Source organism: Asterias amurensis, chromosome 5 (assembly GCF_032118995.1).
Source record: "Asterias amurensis chromosome 5, ASM3211899v1".
NCBI lineage: Eukaryota > Metazoa > Echinodermata > Asteroidea > Forcipulatida > Asteriidae > Asterias > Asterias amurensis.
In genome coordinates this window covers 27,001,156-27,027,911 of record NC_092652.1, presented here as the reverse complement: position 1 = coordinate 27,027,911, position 26,756 = coordinate 27,001,156, and the positions used below count along the sequence as shown (strand labels likewise).

Here is a 26,756-nt window from a genome sequence, read left to right as displayed (position 1 = left end):
GGGACCCAAGGGTCTGAAACCAAACTCAAGGGATGTTTTGTTACAATGAAAGAGACCAATAGTAACTGAGGTCAATGTCTTCTCCTGAACAATCTAAAGTTTTTTCCTGAAACTCCAAAATAACCATAAAGTGTAGTCCATGTTGTTGTCTGCAGTGCGTATCTGTTATCACCCAGCGGCAGCCAAGTTTGTCTTTCCCTTCCAAAGCATCAACTAACAAATCCTATAATACCATCACCCCTAGGCTGGCTCCAAACTTTAAAAAAAGGGAGTGCGCGAACCATCCTGAACAATAATCTCTTGTTTGGTCTCACTGTAGCTTTGATGGTCTGTAGTCTGTTTGACTGAGTAGCGGGAGTATCGACGTGGAGAAGCGGGGGTTTCATCAGCTTCAATGTGGTCTGGCGGTCCGTCCTCATGAGACTTATTAGCAGACTCTTGGAAGCATATAGGTCTAAGGACAAGTTCAGTAGGTCACTGCTCCTAATGGTTTGGAGGGCACAGGTCCCTGTTCTGAAAGTGTTGCTAAGTTTGGGGTTAAATTGAGGACAAAGTTGTGATACGTGATGGATCTAATTGAGGGTTTTGTCATACAACACCTACTCTGTGCTATGTCGGAGAGGGTAAGAATGGCTCAGAATTTTGAGGAGATCATCACTTGCATCGACTTGGATAAATCATCCTTTTTGACTTGTACATACACCCTCACAATATGGCTTTTTTTTTCAACTCTGCATCTTTATGTTCATGTGATGTGCAGAGCAGTAAGATTTTGCAATACCAGCAACATTCCTATACAAAAGTGAAGTAGGCTAGGAATTATTTTTCAGACTGGACTCCTTGAAAAAAAAAATTGGTTTAAAGCCGAAGACATTTTTTGTTTACCCTTCTACATGTATTCAGTTATAACTTGGGTTAGATTCCATATCAGGTACCACAACTTAAAAGAGCCCGAAGCAGTAGCGTAGTTGTGCTGTAGGATAAAAACATATTGGAGGAAACTTGTAGGAGTAGATCTCAAACGCAGTGAAAGGGGTCTAGGGGTATCGTCTGCTACATAAATGGGGGTAATTGGAGGCTAATTTTTATCAGCTGTAATGTTGAAGTTAGCACTATATTATGACAGCCATGGCATAGTTTAGCATCCTCTGTGGTCTTGAATCGCTTTCCGTCTCAATTTACACAACCCTTTGGAAGTTTCGCTGCGAACCAAAGTGGCTGCGTTTTCATCCGCCTCCAAGTTGCTTTTCTTCAATTCTACTTTTACAAGAATCTATACGAGTGTACTCGGTATCCGCTAGTGGAGTAATCTAGTCTCTCTTCACACTGGCCCTAGGAAATGTGGATTACCAGGATGATTCACAGCCTTCGCTTAGCGGCAAGAGTAAACATTTATAGACAGCAGACTTGAAACATCTACAAGCTCGGGGTACCAAGGGAAGCACAAGTAACCTGGGGGAGTTTGCTGCCTAGGGGTTGGTGGAAGCAGCGGTGACATATGTTCAATTATTTCTTGTACTTAGATGTGGAACCAACTCTGGCATTTAAATGTGTTATTATGGTTGTAACCAACAATTTTGTTTGATACAAGCAACTTCTGCTTTTGCTTAACTGGGAAATTAGACAGGTTGTGAACAAGTTTTGATGTTTCTTGATAATAGCTGGATCTTTCTGAAAGTTGATGCAATGAACTTTTCTTGGTTGTGAGGAAGTCATTGAAGTTGGATGGATGTGTTGAGTCACCAAAAACAGTGATTGCAGTAACTTCTTATAACATCTTGTGGGGTGTACGATGATTAGCCTATAGCCAGTGCTTTTATTGGTTAAATCCTGACCAATAAGATCGTATCATTAGCATAGATAAAAGCTATGCACTGCTTGGTTAGTAAGTTTTTTAAAGATGTGTAAATGTTCTCAGAAGTAAAACTTCAATAAATAAAATGAACATCTTCAAAATGTGCTTAGAATTGTTCAGAAATGATAATAATAAACTGTTGTCGATGAACTTGCATTGTAACCTTGAACTGGAGTCCAATGTGAAAAAATGCCTGCATATTAACCTTTGAAGGATCAGGCCTGGAATTTCATCCGCCTTAAAAGGCCAAGGCAATTTTCATTTTTCAATCTTAAATGGGATGTTTTGAAGGGGCACCAATGCCACAACCAGGGGCAACAGGGCCCTCTATGTCCAATATGTCCTCCATTGCCTCTGTGCAATATCAACTCTTGAAGGATCCCTCATTGGATGCACACATACCTTCTTCATGTCTAGGGGGAAGATGTTGTTATAAAACCCCATGTGGCTCGGTCATGGAAACGACTGCGTAACGTTAACAATAAGTTAAGGAAGTCTAGCTTCCTGAAGCTCTAAATCCATTGGGTCCTCTTTCGTGTTGATTGACATCTCTCTCATCTTATTAAGACCTGTCAAGAGGAAGATTGTCTCCTTCTGTCCTCCTTAAGATCTTGTGGATCTTTTGAAGACTTGTTTCCTTCTTGTAACAGCAGTTTTAAAACAAATTGACCCAACCTCAGGATGACCTTGGCCAATGAGGGTTTAATAGATAGAAAGGTGCATTCAAACAAAGAACATTAATGTTGGTCTTACCCATATACACCAATGTGTGTTAGAACCGTATTCTCAGTACTTTGCCAAACTCTAAGGAAAAAACAGGCATATTACTCGAGTGGGATTCAAACCCACAACCTTTGCAATTCTAGAACAATGTCTCACCAGTAGACCTCAGAGATTGCTTGATTTAAGCAGCAGGTACTGCAACGATTTGATAGATGGAAACTTGCATCGGGGATGAAGAATATTAATTTGAGGGTTGTTGTGTTTGAAACATAAGCTAATTGTTATAATATCTATTATTCTAGAGGTGAAGTGATTTGCAGGTGCGCTGAATGTGTTTGTTGTTCTAGGTGGACCTGATGAAACTCAATCAGGAAAAACCTGTTGGCACACCCCCTTCCCACCCCCATATACACTACACAACCGGGGAAACACACTGCCAAAACGCTCCGTTTACCTTGAAACTTTTGGCAGTCTATAACATGCTGAGATCATTAGGGGGTTGAGGTTGAATAGAAGGTGAAGAACTTTAAGATCACTGATTGTTTTATCATATTTGTTTAAAAATTGTTTTTGGTATTTTTTCTGGTTAAGAATTCTGATGATAATATTACTTTAACTTCTAAGATATTGAATCCTATAATTTCAGGCCTTTTTCATCACAAATGATTCTCATCTCTGTTTTATTTTTTTCTGTCACTTTTCAGTACACAGAATGGAGACCAGAAAGGCAACTCATTGCCAGCTGCCAGAGTAAAGGGGAGTCCGAGGTAAGACCGTTGTCTGGTTCAATTATAGATCTTCACTTTATTCCATGCCTTTCCTTCTTCAAACACTACCCTGTTCCCGTTGGTAACACTCAATCTTAAAGGCAAAACTAACCAAGCTTATTCAACCACCAGAAGGAACGTTAAGCCATGCCATACGACTCTTGTCTGATTCACAAGATCTTTAATTTATTTTATGTCTTTGCTTCTTCAAACCTTACTCTGTTCCCGCTGGCAACATTTAAACTTAAAGACAAAACTAACCAAGTTTATTCAACCACCACAAGAAGTTGAGCCATGCCATTGATCCTGACCCTTTGGGTTTGAGCCAAGCTCTTAGACAACTGTAGCTCTTTTCCTAGAATACTTTATTCTATAATCTTTCCCTTTGCTTATTCTCCATGTTACAAATCCTCAAGATCCTTGAGTCTGAATTCTTGTGTATGGTAACAATAATCACAGCGCCACATGACACTATTTAAAGGATTGATTCTTCCAGATAGCATCTGACCAAGCGGTCGATAGCCAGTTTCCACCACATCCCTCTAACTTATTGCTTACAGCTTGAACTTCAAGATTCGAGCTGATTTTAAATAGATATCGTAGTGGGTTGTTAAATGTAATGTTCAACATTAGGAGGTTTTGTATAGGTTTCCTATTCCTAGAGCATGAACTCATATTGAGAATTAAGAAGAGGTGTTAAAGTTAGCTAAGTGGTTTCTTCCCTGCCTTTCACCTCTGTGGACCCTGGTTTGAATCCTGCTTCGGACCGGGAGCATTGTATGTGAATTTGGTTAACACTTCCTACCTGATTGGCTGGGTTTTTTCCCAGATGGGATATTCTTAAAACATCTAAAACTGAGATGTCCCCCAGCATCTTCTATTTGAAGATATCTTCAATGCATGCCACTTTTATAGGACTCCCGTCTGTCCTACCAGAAAGACTTAATTACAATAATTCATGTACACAAGCACAATGTTTTTTGCTTATTAAAATGCAAAAGGCGTTTCTGCAACCATACTCTCATTTCCAGAAGTGGTACGTAGGATCACTTAGCTAAGAACTACAAAACAAATCAGGCTTAGTGTTTACATTTCTAGCTAAGGTAAATTTAATGCTAACTGGTTTAAATACATGCTCAGCCGGTGCAGTGCTAGCGGAGTTTTGCTCAAATTGAAATAAACTATAACAAAGAATATTTCTGCAAAATAAAATCTGTGTTAAATTTCCCACATATTATGATCTCTTTATATGAAAACAAATTGTTAAGCAGAAACGAAACTCCTGACTAGAATTAAGTCAAATCCAATCGCGGGAAATCCTTCTACGTGCTTTAAACCCGATACTACTCAACATTCTATCCTCTCTTCAAAACAACCAAAACAACCAATATGTGTCAGGCGGGGGCTGAACATTTTTAAATGAATAAGGAAAAAGCAGTGGCACCAATCGGAAACTGCCGATCAGAACACAAGAAGTATTTGTCTTGTTTTGTTTGGTCTTGTGACCGTCTTATGACCGTCTTGGGAGTGAGTTGTTACAGTGGTTTGAACTTGGGGACAGACTCAATCAGTTTGGAGGGAAAGCTGCTTTGATGTCTGGATGTAATTATAATATTAATATCTAGAAAGCGCTTTTAAAGAAGTCGATCATTTTCTTCCCACTCAGTTATAGAAAGTTTATTTGAAGATGGAAGTTTAGAAGATGAATTTGGTGTATTTAGTGTTTTTGTTGTTGTTTAAACTGATCTTCCCAACAAGGGAACTTTGCAAACTCCCACAGGGGGATTATAAACACCAAGCTGGCAACAGCCAATTTTTCCCATCTCTCTCTAGCGCTTTGTCTAGTGGCATTATTGAAGCACTCATTGTTTTAACGGGCAGGTATGCTTAATTTGAATTATGAGACCTCTTTATACAGCACATTGCAATGGTTTACAGGAGATATGGTGCAATATGCAGCCAACTATGCCAGAAGTATCGGGGCAAACGGTTTCTCTTAGCGATAAAGTGTGACTGGGTTCTTTTATTAATGCATTATGCTATACACAGGATATAAGGCAGGACATGTGGCTTAACGTCAAATCCATAGGACATGGAAAGTTTTAGAATTGGTGCCGTTGGAGAATAAAGGTTACTTTAGACGTCTCGATTAGACAAGACACTCGCAGCTAAAACCTTCTAAAGGAGTAGATTAGCTCATCTTTAGACTTGCCCAATTATTGAGGACTCCATCTTAGACAGCTCTGATCAATTAATATTAAGATATTCCTTAATCTGAACGAAGACACCATGGAAGGAACAAGACAATGAGAGCCTCCTTGGGGGTGACTCACAGTCATTTCAGTATATCCAGACGCTTTATCCACTGAGGTGGCAAAGATTATGACTGTATTAAAAAAAAGAATCTTTGTATAGTGCCTGCAAAAGACCAAATATGGAAAAATTATATGTAGGCCTAGTATGTATGTTGGGTCATTTTAAAGTGGCTTTTCAGTGTTCTATGTCATAAACAATGAAATTTGGATAAGGAAATTTGGATTAGCGCTCACTAATGATTTCTTACCCTTTTGACCTTTTGACCTTTTGAGAAAGTTGGCCAACTGTCAATCTGTGAGAAGGTGAAATTAATGTCTGTTTCGATTTGCCATTAAAGTTTTATTGTTGAATTGTTTAATCTTATAATCGGGTGATGGCTTGATTGGATTTGATTTGATATGATTTGATTTGATTTGACTTATTTATGTGAGTTTTTTTGTTTGATAACTACAACAAAATTGAAGGAAGGCTTGTTTAAAACAATAACAAATATGCTTACTGTGAAAGTTTCAATATTGAGATTGCTGAACAGGGTAAATGGACCCCAAGGTAACACCATCCAAAAAAAGAAATCAAAAGGGGAGCAACCTGACACTTTTAATTAGGAAATTAATTTGCAAAAGTCTTTCCTGATGTGCATTCACATCTGTGTTTCAATTTTAATTCTTAAAGGTTTCTATATGGGTAACTTTTGCATTTCATTTTGTTAATTTTTTTTCTTTTACTTAATCATTTATTTGTTTTGAATTATTCTTTATTACCTTGTGCCCAACCAAGGACAGGATATTTTCCAAACTTTGGCCACCTGTGTCGGTTTATCTCGTTCCGATAGTTCCCAAACCATCTTCCCCCTCCTGTCACCTTGTCGTTACTATAATCTCTAGAATGCATCTTCATTACAGTTGTCATGGTGATATGTAGTGTTACATGTCCTGTGATAGATCACAGGAAGTGAATCTCTTTCCGGACTCTGCATCTTTTTGTTGTCGCCCAAAATTTGTAAAGTAAGATAAGAAGTTGGAACTAGTTTCATAATTTGAGATAACTTCCTGCTTAAACCATCTTGTTCTTCATACTTGAGGTGTAGTTGTGTTTTGAGAAAAAGGAAATAAACATTGAGGACATTTGACATTAACAATTGAAGAAAGGATTCTGTGATTTTGCTCCTCTTCTTTCCATCAGTTCATCTTAAGAAACCTTCCCTGCTTAGACCAATAGAGAAAGGACCCACTCTTAAAGACACCTGGTTTCTTAAACCCCAGAATCTATTCCTTAACAAGTCGTCAATTAAAACCAAGCTGTATCCATGTCTAGATTGTTATCTTAACTAAATGTTTCATCTTTAGGTGATAATTAATGTCTTGTTTGTTGGCAGGAATCTTAATTTTAGGGATTAGTCTAATTGGCACATCATCAATTTTTGTCAGGAGTTTTTCAAAGATGATGACAAATGTCTGAAGGTTCCAAGAACTTTGCTGAGTAAACTCAGACCCACTGTCGCCTACGATGACACACCACTGTGTCCAGCAGTGGTCTTATCTTCTTATACCGGTCAATTTGTCAATCTGTCAATATCTCAAGTATTCATCTTTCAAGCTCTAATAACTGTATAATTTGGTTTCCCTTTGATTTATCATGAATTTATCAATGTGTTTTTGATTACGCTTGGAATGAGCTCACTGATATATTTAACATTTTTGAAATTTGGGTATGAAAGAATGCAGAAAGATGACGCTGCATGAACCATTACAAGCCAAAATTAATATTAAAAGATAATTTTTGACTCTTATTTGTAAAATTTAGCCAAGGTTTTTCCTTAAACGAAATTCCTTAGATGCCCGCAGGCGATTGGCTGTGGCCACTGAACTTTGACTTTATGCAAACAAGGATAAGCTGATAAACGTAAGAGAAACGTGTAAAATTAAACAACAATATAAACAGTGGGAGAATACATTTGTTATTATGCCCATGTTGAAAAGGCTATCCCTCCATCCACAGTGGTTTAGTAATTTCCCATTGGTTGCTAATCCCACCCTCATCCAATACCTCCTTTAGTACTGTTGACACTCCGATAATGAACTAATCTTTCATAAAATAACCCCTCGTTAAATAGAAATGCCCCCTCGTTAATGGATAGGATAGTCCGGTCTTTTACGATGTAATGAACAATGGTGTGTCTTTATAATTGGATTCATTGCACATCCTCATCCATGGTAGACTTAAAGGGGAGATGAATATTGAAAAATATGAAAAATGAAATTGTCTGAGGAAAGAATTTGATGCTACATGGACAGCACATAGAGACTGTCTCTATTTCGTATTGGAGGACACACTTTAATTGTTGGCTTGGATAAACTCCCTTTCAACAAGTGTAGCTCTACAAACAATCGGAACAGATCATGGCTGTTTTTCACAATGCACAAATATTTATCTTAATTTAGCCAATAACATCAATTTTCCAAAATTTGATAGTACAATATAAATTACTACAATGATATTGACAACATCTTTAAGATATTTCTTAGTATTCTGTGAAATCTTTCCTTGACCCCCTGTGATAATTAAACTATTCCTTAAAAAAGGTGTTTTTTCTTGCAACCTTCTTGCATCCCATTCCATCATCTACAAATTGCCGGATTAATTCTAACCTTTCTTGAGTCAGATACCAGACATTAAAACAGCTGGTCCTTCTATAGATGATGCAGTAGGAGATCTTTAGAACCATACTTTAGTCTGGACACCAGATTGACCATCACAAGTGGTGTGTCTAATCCCATGAGTCAACTCTGAGCTTGTTCGTCCGTCATCGCTACACTAGTTGTGTTTCCTGTTGAGCTGACTTTGAACTCCAGATATGAAATTGGATTAACTTTGAATCTGAGAGCTGTTAATAGCCCGTCATTTTAGAGCAAGCTGAATACTTGAAGAGTCGTTCATCGTTAGCATCTTATCTTAATTTAAGTGATGATATTTCTAGACCTTTAACCTTTACCCAAAAGTTGAGTCTTTATAAGGGAATCATGTTTCTATAACTCCACTGAGGTAAAAACTTAAAGACTTTGCATTCCTATTTTAAGACTTGGTGATAAAGAGGGTTTTCTTCCTCTTTTTTTTTCAAGATTCTTACCATTTTGCTTTTCTCTTCCCACTTAGAAATGCCTTTTTCCATTTATCCATTCAATTTTCCCATTAAACATTTCTCTCCTCCCATTAAGAAATGCATATTTCCCATTAGCAATTTCATTTTCCTTTGAGCAATTCTCTGTCCCCTTTGCATTCCTCCAGGTATAAAATAGGAGAAATTGGAAAGTGGAAAATGTGCTCAGCAAAATAAAATAATATTTTTTTAAGTGAAAATGTCTATGACCTCTGGTATAACTATATAAAAAAAGAGACATTTACTATTTAAACATTATCTAAACATTGTCCTGCTATTAATCTGTACATAACTGACAAATAAGAAGAAGAATCTTCTACCTTTTCTCTGCGAAATTCACTCTTTCACTCTTTTTTTCTTTCTTATTCCAGGAAAAATGTTGTAACTACGTTCGCGTTCTCTTACTCCAAGGAAACCGAGTATTTGCTTGTGGAACAAACGCCTTCTCACCAAGATGTACATGGAGACAGGTAATATTGGTCTTACTACTTAATTATAAAGTTGTCATTAATGATGGTGTGTTCCTCAGACACAGGCCCCCTACAGGGGCTTAAACAGGCCCAGAACTACATTGAAGAAGTTGCTTCTTATGACCTAGTCTTTGCCTTGGTGCCCTTAAAATGCTTCCCATACACTTTGAGAATGTTCAATACCAGTGCCCTTTGCAACATGAATATGTATGGCCTTGCCCTCTCAAAGATGAAATTCTTTTGGAAGTATCACATGAACAAAATGTTGAACTGTTTTGTTAAAAGGCTAACATTTTGTTACTGCAGCCTGACGACACCTGTTTAAGAGATGTGCAATTACATCTCAGACTTACATTGCTAAGTTCAATATAAAACATGTTTGGACAAGTCAGAAATAGCCTTAGAAATCCAGCCAAATAAACTAAATCAACATTCCAGAACTCCAGTATTCCTGTTTTAGTTTTATGAAAACAAAACCTTGAAAGGCAGCAGAAGTATCCCAATCAGCTGTTAATTAAATTAGCGCTGACATTTAATATTAAAACATTGAAGCTGTCGGCAGAAGTATATCCTCATAGTCTGTAGCAAGGTCCGGTGCGAACTTCCCAAGACAGGACCAACAAAAATAGATTTTTTCAGACTTGTTTGTGTTGGTGCTCGGACATCTTGTATTAGTCAAGATAAGATACAAAGATGCAGGTCACTTCCTGGCAAAGGTCATTAGACAAGTCTTCATTTCTTGTCACAAGACTTGTTCACTTTAGTGTTTTATCTTTTGATGTATTTTCTTGTATTATGTGGCCCAAATAAATCAGCTGTGCTGGATTGGTCGCACTCGTTAAATGTGGTTTTAAATAAATAAATGGGATACTTTGGCTCTATTTGAAGTGATAGCTTTGGCTTTTACAAAATATGTGCTTTTATTACGGGGTTTAGAGCAGGCATACGAAGCCCAAGTCTTAGTTTAAGCCTGAAAGTCAAGGTTTTGAAAAGGGCTTTTGGTTGACTAAATTGCATTGACGTCAGACTTTTTTCAGTGTGCAAAAGGTTTTTTTGTTTTTGTTCAGTGAACAATATAACGTAGCTTAAAATTTGAAGACCAAGTTGATGACTAAAGAACATCTTTCCTGTTGTTTACAGAAAGGAAACCTAAGCCAAATAGAGGAGAGTGTAACAGGAATCGCTCGCTGTCCGTATGATCCAAGTAGTAATACAACAGCTCTGTTCACACAAAATGGAGATCTCTACAGTGCAACCGTTATGGATTTTACTGCTAGAGACCCTGTGTTGTACCGCACTCTCGGGAACTCAAGACCACTTCGGACTGCTCAGCTTAACTCAAAGTGGTTGAATGGTGAGTAGTTATACTTTCAGTTATTGTATGAGCACTTCTAGCTTAGCAGCTTTGATATTATTGCTGATGAGTTTGCTCAAATTGAACCCAGTTCATTTCAGTTCATGTAGGCCTATACTTCACAAGTTTGCTTAGCAGATAAATTACTGCGTAGCCGTGACCAGCCAAAGCAAAGTGCCTTGCAATGCAAATAGTTTAAATGATGCCCAGGTTTCCCTTTGCTTAGCAAATGAATTTTCTTATCAGCTAAATGAAGTTGTATTAGGTAAAAACGGTTTATTACCTCACATTTTGACCCTGTAGCAGGGGCTTTCTCAAAGGCTTAAAAGGTTAAAAATGTGCCCAGCATTTCATTGTGGTGTTAAGTGTGAAAACCTGAAACAGAAAAACCTGTAATCGTTTAGGGTTATTTACACATGGGTGTCATTAGTTGTATATGGGGGCTGTTTAGTGTTAGAGTGCAAAAACACATTACATTCAAAAGTTATGAGGGAAAGTTTCCACTTTCTAATGGGAACCATTTCTGAAAGACTTCAAGACTTCTGATAAACCAGGGACTATGAGTAGGTTTTTGACTTTAATTTGTTTTGGTTCTGACAGCAAGATGGAATCAGGAATAAGTTTCAGCTGTTTTTGTTTTTTTCCACCTGTTTTCGAGCGCGAGTGTTTTTGCAGTAGGAGGAGGCGCCATGAACCGTTTGTGAGTTTGAGCAGTTTGTTGGAGCGATGCCATGTGAAGTAAATTTTTGATTGATTGACAGCAAAATGAAGGCTGCAGGATTTGAATGTCTTAAAAAGAACAAAATACCATATTTCAGACAGCTCTAAAAGCGGAAGGTTACATGTAAATGACAGATAATATAAGGTTTACAAAAGGCCCGGAAATAAACTTTGAAAGGCCCGGCAACTAATTTCTGTATGATTTTGCAAACAAGAAGATTACGTCTAAAAAGTGATTAACTTTACAATCATTCAGGCATATTTTGAATTATATGTCATCATTGATTGGTAAGGTAATGGCCTAGTTAGGGAATAGGCGGAGCTTTGTAATCACCCCCCCCCCATAATATGCATGATCAATATATTGAACTGGATGATACGACTGAAGCTAAATCCCTATAAGGATTATGAAAACCAGTATTTGCTTGTGGTTTGTTTGAGTTATTCAATTTCATTGCATTAATGGTCAATGAACCTTTGCTTTGATCTTTGATTCACCACATAAGTCAAACATCTTAGAAAGTCAAACGTCTTTAGAAAACTTCTTAGAAGCCAGACATCTTAGAAAATCAAATCCCACAAGGTGTTTACATGGATTGGAGTATTTCCTATTTTTGAAATGTTCCATGTGTTCATGTACTTGTCAATCAAAAATGATTTGATTATAACATGAGATTTTCATGAAGCTAGTAAAATCTTGAAGTTTCCTCCTTCGTAATTTGATAGGTCTACCTTTTCATTCAAAAAGTTTATAAAATACTAGCGGAGCAAAGACTGCAGAACATTTACCTTAAACCAACTTGTAGTCACCCTCCGCCAAGCTTACTTCCCAAACATCTTGTACTTATTTTGTTGGAGTCATTCTTATGCGTTACATCCTACTCTAAGACGACAAATGACCTGTTTTGATTAATGCTCAAACTCTCAGTGGGATTGCAATTTATGAAATATCATGTCGGTTCTTATTTGCTGTGCCACTCAATTCCCAGTCTTAGTGTTGTGTTTAATTTCAGAGCTTAAATTTATAAAAATATAGTCGCAGAGTTCGTTTAATCCTAAATATAGTATAAGCCTCTCTGAAATGTTAGTCTCTCAAGTAATTTGTGGATCTTGTTCTTTGCAAATGTGCTGGGTAGCTTCAAATCATAATCACCAATGGGAGACTTTGGAACGCTAGGTGGCAGCAGACTTACCAGGTAAATTTCCATTGTTTACGTAGTTCTGAGCGTGCGCACATAACCAAGAACAATGGATTTTACCTGGTAAGTCTGCTGCCACCAAGCATCCCAAAAGTCTCCCATTGCACAGCCTTGTACACAACTGCTCTATTTTGTGAAATCAGTTCATCTCCTACATCCGAATCACATGGAGGCTTCAGTTTGTGTGGAATTTTAGTGGACATCTTGATTTGCCATTTATAAGTCTCTAAACAATCAAAAAAAAAAAACGTTTTTAAACACTTACTGTGAGTGAAAGATAAAAGTTGTTATCGCAAGTCGATAAATGTTCATTAAAGGACAAGATACTTTAAAGTTATTTCCCTGTTCTCTACAGTGATCGTCAAGTATTCAAGTTACTTCACCAGAACAAATTATCACCTCGATGCTTAGCATTTGTGCTTATTACATTTATTTGCTTAGCAGAATTTAAAAGGAAACCATTCAAAAATAAATACAGATGTCGTGTTAGCTGGTAGTCTATTTGTATGCTAAGCATAAGTTTGCTCCACATAATTTGTTTCATATTGAACCCACTAGACTGTTTGTGTTCAACTCTTCATTTCGATCTACCGGTACTTTACCTCACGAGTTGTTTAGAGTAAAGTGAACCTAAGACGTCCTTTCTAGCGGAGACGGGGGCAGGATATAAATAATTTAGTGAAGACTGTCTCAGCGGACAGACAGATAATGACATCTAACTTTCTTGCGCAAGTGTTACTGATAGTTTTGGCGGTAATGCTATCACGAAAGGGTGGATGAAAAGTCTGATCAATTTGCCTCAATTTAATAAAAGTTGGAAAGTAGCAGTAAATTTCAAGGTTAGGTGTACAGGAATTCCTTGGTTACTTCTCACATTTTTTTTTATCAAGTTATAAACCACAAGGGAAACTGACTGTGGGTAAAAGTTTTTAAATGATTTGGGGTCGACCAACAAAAAATTGACAAGAGTGAGATTTGAACCAATGACCTCTGGGTTAAAGTGCCGGCGCTCTACTAACTGAACTATCCAGCCTCATTAACAAAATTTTAAGTATTTAGATTAATTTAATTGATTTCAATCACCTAGAAAAATCCACTGTTTTTCGTTTAACCATGTTATTTAAAGACCCAAATATTTGCAAGCAACTACCTGTACATTCTCAGCAAAAGTGACAGAATGTTTAAAAGAATTTGAATTGCAATAAAGCATCCATTTTAGTATTCAAATATGTACAAATTTTTGATAACCAAAATAAGGCTAATCAACAAAAGACTGGTGCCAATGATTGTCCAACATACCTCACAGTTAACCTGACTACATACTTAGGTTACGTAACAAAGATGTCCATCTTCAACCGGGATTATCCTCAAGTAGTCTTAGACATCGAGGGTTCCCTGGGGATGAGGGGGAGGGGTAAGGGAGGTACATTTATTAATTTTAGACTTTCAGTCATAATCTCAATTTAATCTGATCAAGGTGTTGGGAATGACTTGATCTGCAGTTTCCTTAAAAAACAGTTTCTTGCCTGTTTACAAAAATATATCAAGTCAAGTTGAGGGAGCGGCTCAAGACTTGCGATTATTTACTTTCGTATCTACTGGTAACAAGATTATTAGTCTGGCCTAGTTTTGCGTAGCCTCCAGGTATTAGTTTAAACTGTACGTGCTTTTGTTATGAAAGGATTTTTTTTACAACTGAAACCAAGTGACGATTTGGGAGAAATATGATCTAGGTGTGGTTTTTGCCTGTGAGCAGTTTCCAGTATTGTTGATTGTGTGTGGAGGACTTTATCGCAAACACCTTCAATTTTCAAATTCAATTATATTTTCTCCTTCTGTTCCCAAAATTGTTTCCAACACTTAGTTTTGGGGAGGGGGAGCTTCCTTCCTTTTTCCACTGAATTAAGTATGTGTTGTATGCTCTTTATGTTTTTTTTAATAATAACTCACCTCATGCGAAAGGATTTTAAACCCTTGCACTTAAAAATTTGAAGAAAAAAGTTGAAAACCTTGAAAGTGAACAATATTTGTTAATATAATTATAGGTATTGAATTTTCGTTGACTTTCCTATTCCTTATTGAGTCATAACTTTAACCTCTTTGCCGATTGCAGATAACATTCAAATTCATATTTCTTTATTATTGGATGAGGATGAAAAAATCCAATTCAATTACCTTCAGGCAATGTGGAGATTAGATTACAAAACTCTGCAATTGTAAATATTAACATCCCCTTAGTTGCCATGACATTCCCCTAGTTCCTTAGTTGACATTGACATTGGCATTGTCAATAATTTCTCAAGAATGTCTCACATAACCTAAGGTGTCATTGTGTAAACAGTCAGTGATGTCATCAATGTCATCCCTGACATCAGTCAGTGATGTCATCAATGACATCACATATACATCAATGACATCACTTATACATCTCTGACTAACACTTCATCTTACGGTTTGGTCTTTATCATCCACTCCGCATCATTTCTCATTCCCTCCTGATCCAAAGCGACTTTGTCAGTTTCGTCAAGGCCAATCAGAGTGAATCCTTTCTGCCTAGGGGAAGGTAGCGAATGAACATCAAGCATGTTCTCCCAGCATCACTAGGGAAAAACAGAGATAGAAAAGCAAGATGCCCAGAGCCGGTTTATTTTGGGTAATAACAGGAAATTTTCAATTTTCCCCGTGCCGCTCTCACAAGCAGTAGCTCTTGGCTTGTAGGAGTACAGTGAAAACAGCCCTGCCTCCTCTGGCGGCACGTAGTATAGCAGGAATTGGTTGCACCTACCTGTGGCTAGGGACCTCTGGGATATCCTTTATGTCTTTGGAATATCCCTTATGTTTTTGGAAGGAAGCTGCATTACAGCTTCAGAGGTTGGTAAAAATAACAGCCACAGAAAGTGGAATATTTCTACCTGAAAAAAGGATTTTCTTCTCATGAAACAATTAATCATGGCGATAGAGTGTGGAGTTATAATATATTAGAGGAGTCCGCCCATAAAGCAAACAAACATGATAATAAATCCTTGTCAATTTCTCAAAATGATGAATGCTTTATCACCTTATTTGATTACTACAAGATGTTGTTATCGTCCAATAATATCCAGGGCCCACTTTCATATAGAGCTGCATTACGGCAGATTTTTGCTTACTGTGTGATTTCCATTCCATAGCGCTGCTTACCGTAAGCACGCGGAAAGGCATGCTAACCTTCCGGTGCTTACTGCTCGAAAAAGAATGACTTCACAACGTGAATCTATGGTGATTGCGCAAGATGGTCGACTAGTTTTCTTGCTAACCTGTGAAATACACTTACACCTTTGCAAATTTTTTCTGCTACAGTAAGCACAAAAATTCGCCTACCGTTAAGAGAATCACTGACGTCCTTGTTGACCCCTTGCATAATGCGAAACGCTACAGGGACGCTGAGCTCATGCGCACGTTTTCACGCACAAAGAACAACTTTTGTCTGATCGTCTGCCTCTTCTGACCCCAGTGAGGACGCTATTTGACCCCAGTGAGGTTTGCTTTTTGAGTGTGTGACGTCACAAGCAAGGGGTCTGTTGGGTGAAATAGAGTTGGTTTGATTGAAAGCTATAAGTGATCTTCTAAAGATATAACTCGCTGCTCGCTGTATAAGATTAAGGATCAGACACAATAAGGATGAGGTAGTGTCTGACAATAGACTTTGTAAAAAGAAAAGGAAGGCGTGAGTTTGTTGAGCTGATCTGCTAGTGATGAAGGATTAACATGCAGCTGGTAACTGACACGCACATGCAACATTTCCTATAGCTTAACATATATTCAAACATGAACCATTTTGGTTGTACACTAATTCCATAATGAATACAGTCTTAAGATAATTTGTGAATCACAAAGCGGAATGTAGCTGGGAAACAAGTGAGGAAAAGGAAGACCACTGGTCAACCTTTTAAAAGGTTTTATTCATCTGAGCTGAGGAAATACAAGGAGATCTTTAAAGGAAAGAAATGTGCAGTTTCATGATGGCGTCTGAGCAGATGTAGTCTGGGAGTCTTAAGAGTGTGTTTGTGAATCATCACAGATCTTCAAGTCCATTCACCTGCTTTCAAGTCTTCAGTTTTATGGGATATCCATTCTGAAGTGTTTGCTAGCGACAGAGGCTAAGTGTTTAGCTCTTGATTTGTTAATTTGTTGCCATTGGTCCAATACCAATTAGTCTTGTCACCAACGGTTACGATTTTCATGTACAGACTGTGAACAACTTTACTGTTTCCGGAAACAGCAGGGTTTTGGAGAGCTTCAGGATGAAAGAATTAAAGATTTTGTCAAAGTGGTTTGCCAGTTCCAGGTTTTAAAACTGTGACAAATGTTTGAACATTTCTATTAAAGCGTTACATTCATTCGTAAGGCTAGTCGTAAGGCTAGTGTTAACCATTTTATCAACAGGTATGTAGGTATGCACAAGTAAAATTAATCCAGTTGGAATTTTTTCCCACCATTCTTTTGGTCTTATGTGAAGTTGGGGAAAATGATGTTTCCTAATTTGTTTGGAAAGTGAATTCTGTTACATTACTAGGGAGGGAAACACTGATATGGGAGTTGTGAACCAAAAAGTCAAAGCAGAATTTGTTTTTCAATTAAAAAAACTCTGACAATTTACTCATAATTACACCAGTCAGTTCAGTTGAGCAAGAGGTTGTCTCCTGCTGACGCCTTCTAGGGGAAAATTACACCGGACAAACAAGCTAATAAAGTTGGAAAAACAGTGACCTTCTTAAAGTATGACAGCTCTTACTTACATTAAAAATATAGATATTTTTTCTTTTACAAATTTAATGACCAACTCTTTTCTTCCACAGAACCAAACTTTATTTCATCCTACGAGATTGGACCATGGGTCTACTTCTTTTTCCGAGAGAGGGCTGTGGAGTTTTCCAACTGTGGCAAGGTAAGCAACTTGTTTTGGAGACACGTTGAATATTTAAAGTAGCAAAAGGAAGCCATTACTTGAGATACTTTAGAATTGTCTGATTAGGTAATAATTCAATCATCAATCCATATGACATGGGACCTGTGTTGTTTTCCAATGACGCTAAGAAATAGAAACAATTTTATCAGAAACAGCCTTTGAAAACTTAGTGTTTGGTTTGCCCTACGGTCTTTCACATCAGGCAATAATTAAGAAGCTACTTATCGGAAATGTTCCCAGGTTAGGCTGAACCGAAGTTGTTAATTAACGAAGAGTCAGTAATTACGCCTCATAATCAGGCTTAACATTGTGTTTGACTGGAGTAATTATCCAATTCATCTAAGTCAGTTATGTGTGTCTGAAATTATTCATGCTGACAAAAGACAGATACATTTTTATTACAAGTTTTGTTTAAGTTAGGAGCTTATTCAGAACAGTTGAGTTATTGTAAATATTGCAGTTTTGGGTTTCTATTTCAAAGTTGTCGCTCTGAATATATTATTTGTAAAACCTCTTTTGGTAACCATAGCTCCCCAAAATGTATACAACTTACTTTAAATGTGTTTTTAGAAAAAAACAAAATATTTTTGCAGTAGAAACATACTAGTACCAAGTCATACTCAAATAAGATTAATACTTTCCGCTGTTTGAGGATGACATATGTTGCCAACCATTTTTCTTTGAATTACTCTTTTATCACTTTGAACTCCAGTTATTTATTAGGTGGATTTGTGTTTTGCAAGGAAGCATATATTACATGCAACTTGAAAATAGTCGCTCCAAGATCCTGACATTTGCTGCAACAACACTCTCACAGTCCCAAAACTTATCCTAAAATCAATTCAAGCTTTCCAGAAATTAGGTTTCCTCAGACACTTCCAAGTGTTATTTCCCAGAAGAAACGTAGTCTCTCAGTCTTGTTTCTTTTGTCTGTCACTTTAAATAGATATGGTTAGTTTATTTGTCATTGTTGGATGGTGGTAGTAGGTTATAGCCATCCATGAGTTATGATTATTAATTGATAACTTTTAAAGAAAATTTTTGTTATGCAAGTTCGCCCAAGACAAGGCTAAAAGCCACTCTTTGTAAGGGGCTTTGAAAAGAAAAATTGTCAAACAGGAAAATTAATTCAGGATAGCTGAAGGTAGGAATTGATATTCCTCTTAAAACAGACTAGATTGTAGGATGGAGGGAAACATCTACCAGGCAAGAAGAATTCTTTTAGAATTTTGTTGTTATTAGTTAACATGTTTGAGGGAATGTACCTTTATATAATTTGAAGCAGTCAAGTTATTTGAGAGCTAAATGTCTTAATGTTAACGTCGTGTCCGAAGGGATGTTGAGATAAGGAGATGGCGTAAGGATTGGAGGGCGGGGCGGGGTGGAGGGGGGCTCAGACACCTGTTGGGTGCTCCGAGCATCCCCGGGGGTTTACACCTGCTTCCAGTAGAACATAAGAGAAGTATTATGTCAGCCAATTTCCAACTTTCTCTCTCATGAGAATTCCAGACCCTAAGGTGTCGCAGGAAAAGGATTGAAGGTACATTATTACGTGTGTCTTGAGCTAAGACCCTTTTTTACCTCGGTTGAGACGCTGTTTTCTGGACGGGTAAATATTATCTGGCGGGCGGAGCGGTTCAAGCCGAGGGCATCATTGATTGATATTGCCCCTCTTGGGTCTGAAGAGGAAGGGAATTGGTATTAAAAGAAACACTAGCATTGAGATGTTTTCTGTAAGGAGTAGGAGAGAGAGAGAGAGGGGGGGGGGGGCTTTTTATGATGGCAATATGAAGCATCCTTCTCCCAGGGCTGTTGATTTGAAAATGTTCAGCATGCTTGAAGGATTTTGCTGTAGTTTGGGACGCCAAAGGAAAACCTGTAGCTAGAGATTTGGTGTTGGCTTGTTTATGTTTATGTGTGAAAACTAGAAATCCATGTGGGTCGACCGAGCATTTGTCTTCAATCAGTGGCTACTATGTGCTTTTAATTGTCAACAAAACTGCATTAAAGAGACAGTATCTGAGAGAAAAATATTGTTTTTTTCAGGCAGGGTTTTTGTAGAGCAGGTTCCATCAACTATTTTTTAATCTTCCAGAAATCAACAATTTCCCAGAAATCAACAATTTCCCAAAAATCTAAAATTTTCCAGAAAACAACACTTTTTTTGCTGAAACAGTATAAAGTTGTTATGGACAAAATAATGGTACTAATTCTGATAACATAGATTCATCAGGGCTAGGTCAACAATATAACCACAGTTTGGGTTTCTTCTCGCTTTTTGACACTTTTAAAATATTTGAGGGTATGTCCTGTTGCACTTTAGTATTTTCCTCTGGAAACAACACTGATGTTTGTCACAATTTCCTTGAGGAACCTCATGTTTCATATTGATTGTCTTTGGGAATTTGTTATCCTTCGGGCGAGTTAGTCAAGGTAATGTTATGTGTTTTTTAGGAAAAACCTTATTTTCATGTCTTTTGTCACCTTCAATCTCTCCCCCTGTATGTTCATACACCCCCTCATCACCTTCACCCCAGGCACAGAAAGAAACTATTTGTTCCTGATGTTGAAGTATAATTCTCTGAGGACACAAACAACCACAACAGTACACATTGAGTTGGCTTATTGTAACCAGCTTCGAGTGTATTGTTTACACCACATTGGCAAACTATGTATTGGGCAGAAAAACAGAAACTACTTAATTAAAAAATAAAAATAAAAATCAGTGAAAGTATCCCAAAAGACAAACAATAACACCGGGCCTGAATTTTTTTCCTGACGTTGAGTAATATTTTGCATTGGTCTGAGAAGAGAGAATAGGAAGAAAGTTGCTGGAGTGTAACCGATATTAAGATACTGTTCATAAAATAAGCCAATGGATAAATTCCTCAGCTACAAACTACCAGGCCTTACAAGCCTTGCCCTCTGCTGCCCTAGTCTTGGCCTTGGTGTCAATTTCAGTGTTTCCCACAAACTTTAAGATGTTCCAATAGAAGTGCCCTATAACCGTTTAGGACAAACTAATGATCAGAGCATACTGATCGAAACGTCGAGTTAATCCAACGGTTCTTTTCAGAACCACCCCAACTCATTTAGAGATTGTTATTACATGGTGTTATCGCAAACTCTTCTATATAATGAGAAGATGTCAGGGAATGTGTAACCCAATTTTTAAAAAATCACTTCATCATTTTCAATCAGTGAACCATCTTTCATGAAGGTCGAGTCTAGACAAGACCAACTCAGATTTGGAGACAAAATTTTTTTTAATTTTTTTTTATTTTTTATTAAAAATATGTTTGAATATAATCTGATTTTGATGGTGAAATCCATCAGATTAGTTGAGATTTATTGTGAAAATGCTCAAAAAATCAGTTTGTCCAAGTTATGGCCCCTGGTGGCTTACATTCCAACAGTCAAAGTTTTCACACTTTCTCCACTAAACTAAAAATGACTCAAACAAAACAAGTTACTTGACTTGCTTAAAATAACTTCATGATAAAGCTTTCATGTAACCACCAATCACCCCATTGATATACTAGCTCTTTAATTGAAGTAAGTAAAACTAAAACAAACTCGCTCTGAACATACACTACATACTGACGGACACTCTCTGTCACCAGCCGGATGAGTACCGGGTAGTTCCACAACAGATGTTACCTTGCTGTTAAAATGGCAACTCTGCAGATGAGATTTAAACAACTCGGATTAAAGGGGCACCTTTTATCGACACTGCCTGGGATTCAGACAACTGCTTCAATAAATGCATCCCAAGCTGGACATAATTTCATAGAGCTGCTTAAGCACAAAAAAACAGCTAAGCACAACAAAATTATGCTTACCAGTATAAGGTTACCAGGCAAACTACCATGTCACAATGTACAATTAGTGAACGGTATCCTCCTCATTTTTGCTAAGTAGAAATGTATCACGCAATATTTTCTGCTTTTTGAAATTCAGCTGAAGAGAAGATCAAGTGTGATGCTTCAAAGTATTCTCATTGGTCAAGCACTGGCCAATAGGATGACAGCTGCACCCTTTAACCTATATTAAATGCTTGAATCTTCACCCCTGATTGGACAAAAGTATAGATTTAGTGTTTGGGTTTGTAGGACAGCTATTAATGCTGTTATATGTCAGATGGTGCAGCCATCTTGCTGAATGAAACTAGTGTCACTAAACCGAGGCTGATAAAATAAAATAGTCAGACCCCATTTTGATAGAATTGAACAGTCATTAACCATTATGGCTCTGGAACAGGGGAACAAGACTAGTGTGTCTCATTAGAGCGAATGTTACCTTTAAGGTATTTAATCATTCAGACAAAATGCTGAAATGAAGTCATCATCACCATCCGCTGGTGGTCCAGGGGCTGAAAATGTGGTCTCTTCCCCCCCCCCACACAATCACTTCCAAATATAGCTGTACGTATGTCTCTTTACTATATGTTAATATGTTGCTTGGGCTCTTCTGCAGTGATGTATATTTCCATCTTTACCCTGTGCAATGTCTGTTCATGACCAAGTGTTCACCATTGTGTTGGAGTTGGAGTTGACATTCAACCAGGCATCGGGGTAGGCTTATTGGTTTCTTTCCCTTTGTTCCACCTCTGTGGACCCGGCTTCCACCCTGATCGACCTTGCATAGATTGTGTTTCAGTCCCTATCCGTCATTAGGTTTTCCTCCTATTTTGAGTTTTTCTTCCCAAATCTATAACTAAACCTCTCTTTATCATCTTCTTCGCGAATATCGTCAGCCCTACAGGTCACCAGAAAAGTTGATCTGTATGAACAATTTAAGCTCATTTTATTGGCTCATTTCAAAGAAAGTTAACTACACTCAAGATATATTTTAGGGGAGTTTTCTATTGACAGAAAGAGGAGTGAAGAATTAGCCTTTTTAAGGTATGATGGGCACTGTGTGGTTTTGGTGTATACAGACAAATTTACCCAAACCTAACGGTGTTATATTAATGTGTCCACCACATCTCAAAATGGCTTATTGTTTTGATGGAAGATGGAAGCAAATGTTACCTGCAAGTGTCTCTGTTTAATATGAATAGTAACCATGCAGTGAATCATTCTGTAGCCATCCGCCCAGGTGTCGACTCTCGGTCAATAAGCCTTACTATTGGCTCCTTGCCATCTATGAGACAAGCTTATTGATTGGTTGGCTTCGCAGTGACATTGTCATTGGCTGGTTGAACATATTAGAAACAATGTTATTGGCTTGTTGCCATAGCTCAAAAGACAACCCTTGCTAAAGGCAACTGTCAAACATTGAAGATGCAAACCAGCTGCACGGATTTCACCAAAATATGTAGTTTGTAAAACAAGAAAAAAGGACTCTAACCTTTTGAAGATTAAGCTCTCAGTTATACACAAACAAAAGTACAAATATTAAATGAAATAAAACTAATTCCCTGAGTTCGGAAGGTCATTATTTCTTCACTGTCGTCTGTAGTTTAAGACCTCCACACGAACTGACCAGTACAATTATTGTTTAGAGCATCAGCTGAATTAAAAGACTTAACAGCCAAGGAATTTTGCCGTCGCAGGATTAAGAGAGGCGTGAAATAGAGAGACGAACCGTTTTGAACCTAATTCAAGAAAGCATCTCACATCCTGGTGCATCTTTAAGACGAGGGCATCTTAGCTTATAGCAGGCCCTCAGCGATCCTTCACCCCAGACCAGTGTAACCCCCACCCCTCCCTCCCGAAAATATCAAGGGTTAGTCATCATTTGACTGGACCTTTTCAGCTCAAAAAGTTCCATCCATCTTTTGACCAAAACTTATTCACAATCACAGATTCTACCTTGTAAGCTGTGAAATGATTCATTTCTTTTTGATTTACACTTTAAATTGTTTGTAAGTTTCTTTTCATTTATCTAATTGTTGCAAATATCCCTCTTTCTATAAGTCACTGAACTGTCATCCTGGATCATAAACAGAAACAGTAATAACTCTTCAACAGCATAATCAGCCTAAAATGTGTAGGCCTACTCATGACAGCTGTGAAACACTTTGTTTGCACAAAAAGGTACAATTGCCTGAAAGTTTGCAAAGGCTTGATCTTTGATAAATACAATATTTCCTTCTGGTGTTTGTCACATCATTATACTGAAAGGGAAGAGATCAAAACCACATTTTCAGCGCAGTCCTGTTACAAACAGTATCACCCAGACTGTGACAAGTCAACTTGTGTAGAGTCTGCTTAGTAATTGTAGCACAACGGGGTCTGGTGCAATCTGGTGTAGTCTGGTGTAGTCTAGTACTGATGAGGCATAGTGGGCCATAAGAAACAGGTGTGCTTAGGAAGTCAGGTGTGTCAGGTTGAGTCTAATGTTGGTCATGATAGCAGTAGAAACCGGTGTGGGGGCGATGGACACAAACCCACCATGATACACTCAAATAACACAGTAATGGAGGTGTTTATCTGTGGGTAGGGGTTAAGGATGCAATTACCATTTTCAGGGTTGGCCTCTCCCTTCCCCCACCCCACCCCACCCAGAGTACTATTCCCTCCCCTTCCCTAGTTTCCCTTACATAATTGTCTGGACTACGTCTTTGTTCTTAAACCTACCTTGTTTGGTTTTCAATGTGTATCAACAGCAACAGGTGCATGTAGCAGACATTTCCGTAAATTAGATTTGAAATGGCGGAACTATTTGATCGCCCTACTTAAGCCTCTATGAGCACTGGAGCTGAGTAGAAACAGCATACTCACTGAAATGCGGGTGTGGTGTTTTTTGATCTGATAACCTGCTAAATTTTATTCTTGCTCAGTCAACTGATGAAATGGGTTCCTTTTAAAATTGTCCCTGCAATTGTTCATTGTCAAAGTTAGTAGAAATCTACTGAAAAGTACAACCATGGGGTAAGGGATGTGTTCACTCTCAAGTAATACAGGCGAGCCTTACTATGTTCAGCAAAAACACATGGTGCTATTACATTTACCATTAAGAGAAATATGTCTTCAAGATTCAGTCTGTATCATTCTTACATAACAAGACCTCAAAATGTTGACATGAATATGTTATGGGGCTGAGTCTGATATTTTTAGTTTAATAACCAATTATTTACTTAGCACCTCTCACAGTTCATCGATCAAGGGAATCAGTGGAATAGTGAACATGTTTTTATGGAGTTACAACCCAATAAATCTAGCAAATAACATTTCTAAGGTGACTGTTCCTGCTGCGTTTTATGAGGGCGTTTCATTTCAGTAGACGAATCCAAGTCAACCAGGATGGTTGTAAATTTCAAACCTGGAGTTTTAAAGTTAAACTGACAGATGAAACACTACCGAAAATAAACTAACAAAGCAATAGCACACCATTATGCCTTTTACAGCCCAAATTGTTTACCACTTTGCTGAACGAAAAACAGTCCTATAAAAACTAGTGGTGTAATGCAAATATGCGCCTACAAAAACAAGCCTAAGTTTTGGCAGAGGGTTTGGTAATAATTATCTTCAAGAAAGATTATCAAGTAAAGACACTTCACAAGATGATTGTTACATTCTAATTTTAATACCAATTATTATAAAACCAATTTCAAAGATTCTGCATTATGATTAGTTCAGAGAGAGTCACATGGTATGTCTTTTTTTTCCAGAAAGTCATGCAAACATGGTTGTACTTGTATCCACAAGATTGACTGGAAATGCTCCCTTCTTAAATTGCTGCGCTTAGCCCCTTAGTGAAAATGATAGTGGACAACACACATCGATAAAAAATGCAAAACAAACCCTTCTTTATCCTCTGAAAAAAAGCTTGAAATAGTTACTTCTTAGTTTCTATTCGTTACTCTTGAGTGGAAAGGATACACCACAGCTGTCAGCATTTAAAACAATACCTACGACTAGACGTTTAAAACTCGCTTCATCAACAAAAGAAGTGGCCAACAAGCCAGACCGAAGAGCTGAGATATATGATGGATGGAAAGTGGAAATCCAGGCTTAGGGTTAACAGATGGTTGTCTTGTTTTCAGATGGATTGTTTACTAGTCATAGTGTAAGGGGAATATTCCATAAGGGAAGCTTTCATCTCTATGGGCACTTAAACTGGAAGACTCTAAAGAATTTAGAGATACTTAAAGGTGCACTCGGTCTCAATTAAAACATGTTGACATATGCGCTGCTAAGGATTCGAACTGCCTCTAGCCATCGGGGTAGCTCAATGGTCTAGTGGTAAGACATCTGCTCTAGCAATGGAAAGGTCTTGAGTTCGAATCCTACCGGGATGATTTGCCTGTGGATTTTTTCCCTAAAAAAAAACTATGGAAAGTACTGAGTATACAATGCATAATACACATCGGTGTAAGGGTTCAAAGAAAATTTGTATATTAATATTTGTTGTGATTTTGTTGAATACAAAGTTAAAAATTGAAATGAGCAAAAATAACGTGACAAGTTGCCCCTTCCGCTTACATTGTCAGGCTGCCATTATACCACTGAACACACCATTGACAGGAAACAACAACAAGAAGAAACAAACTAAGACATGTGTCTTTAAATTGGTTGACTCAATAGCCATATTAAAACATTTGTGACTTTGGTTTCAAAAGAAAAGTGTTGGAAAGCGGCGTCAGGTAGGATACTCAAGAGTCTCAAAGGAGTTAATTCATTAAAAACATTTCTGATCTTATGGGTGTCGCTAGAAAGAATATAATCCCCTTCTGGTTTCCCTGGAACAGGTGTCAAAACAATGTTGGAAAGAATAACTTTTTCACGACAGAGACCCGGTTTGTTTTTAGCTGAGCACACGTGGGTGTGTGTTCCAGCTTCGTACTCCTTTGGGCTTGTTTGAAAATGTGTCAACCGGCGTTATTAGGGTTAGCGGAAGGATAGATTTCAACGAGAACTTGGCTCAAGTTCTTGCCTTGTATCCAGTTAAGGAATGGTTTATTTAGTGTGTGTTGTTTTATTGCATTTATTGATGACTGGAATGAGGTTGTTAGCATTAAGGGGTGTAAGTCAAGAAGTCTGTATCCCATTAGAAGGTCAGAAAGGTTAATGTGCATTTAATACTTGATTGTCCTACCATTGGTCAACTCAACTCGCGTTCCTTCCTGGATTCTTTACTCTCTACTCGGTGTTCATATCTCAATCTATATTCATTCTTGGTTTTCACTCCTATGCTTAGTTTGCATGGCTCGGCTTACCACATAACTTGGTCCTTACATATAAAGATTTATTAAAGTATAAATTGATATTTACATTTTAGGCCCATCAACCCCTCTGCC

The 26,756-nt window shown here is 37.7% G+C and overlaps 1 protein-coding gene across 5 annotated transcripts in view; it reads left to right on the top strand.

Moving 5' to 3' along the window:
* Positions 1 to 26,756, top strand: part of LOC139936896 (semaphorin-5B-like) — a 158,916-nt gene that overhangs the window by 79,614 nt on the left and 52,546 nt on the right. For all 5 annotated transcript variants that reach the window (XM_071931708.1, XM_071931710.1, XM_071931709.1 and 2 more), the window contains 4 exons: positions 3,283 to 3,345; positions 9,190 to 9,288; positions 10,429 to 10,642; positions 17,400 to 17,488. In XM_071931708.1, coding sequence (XP_071787809.1) covers positions 3,283 to 3,345; positions 9,190 to 9,288; positions 10,429 to 10,642; positions 17,400 to 17,488 — 465 coding nt within the window. The remainder of the gene's footprint in view (positions 1 to 3,282; positions 3,346 to 9,189; positions 9,289 to 10,428; positions 10,643 to 17,399; positions 17,489 to 26,756) is intronic.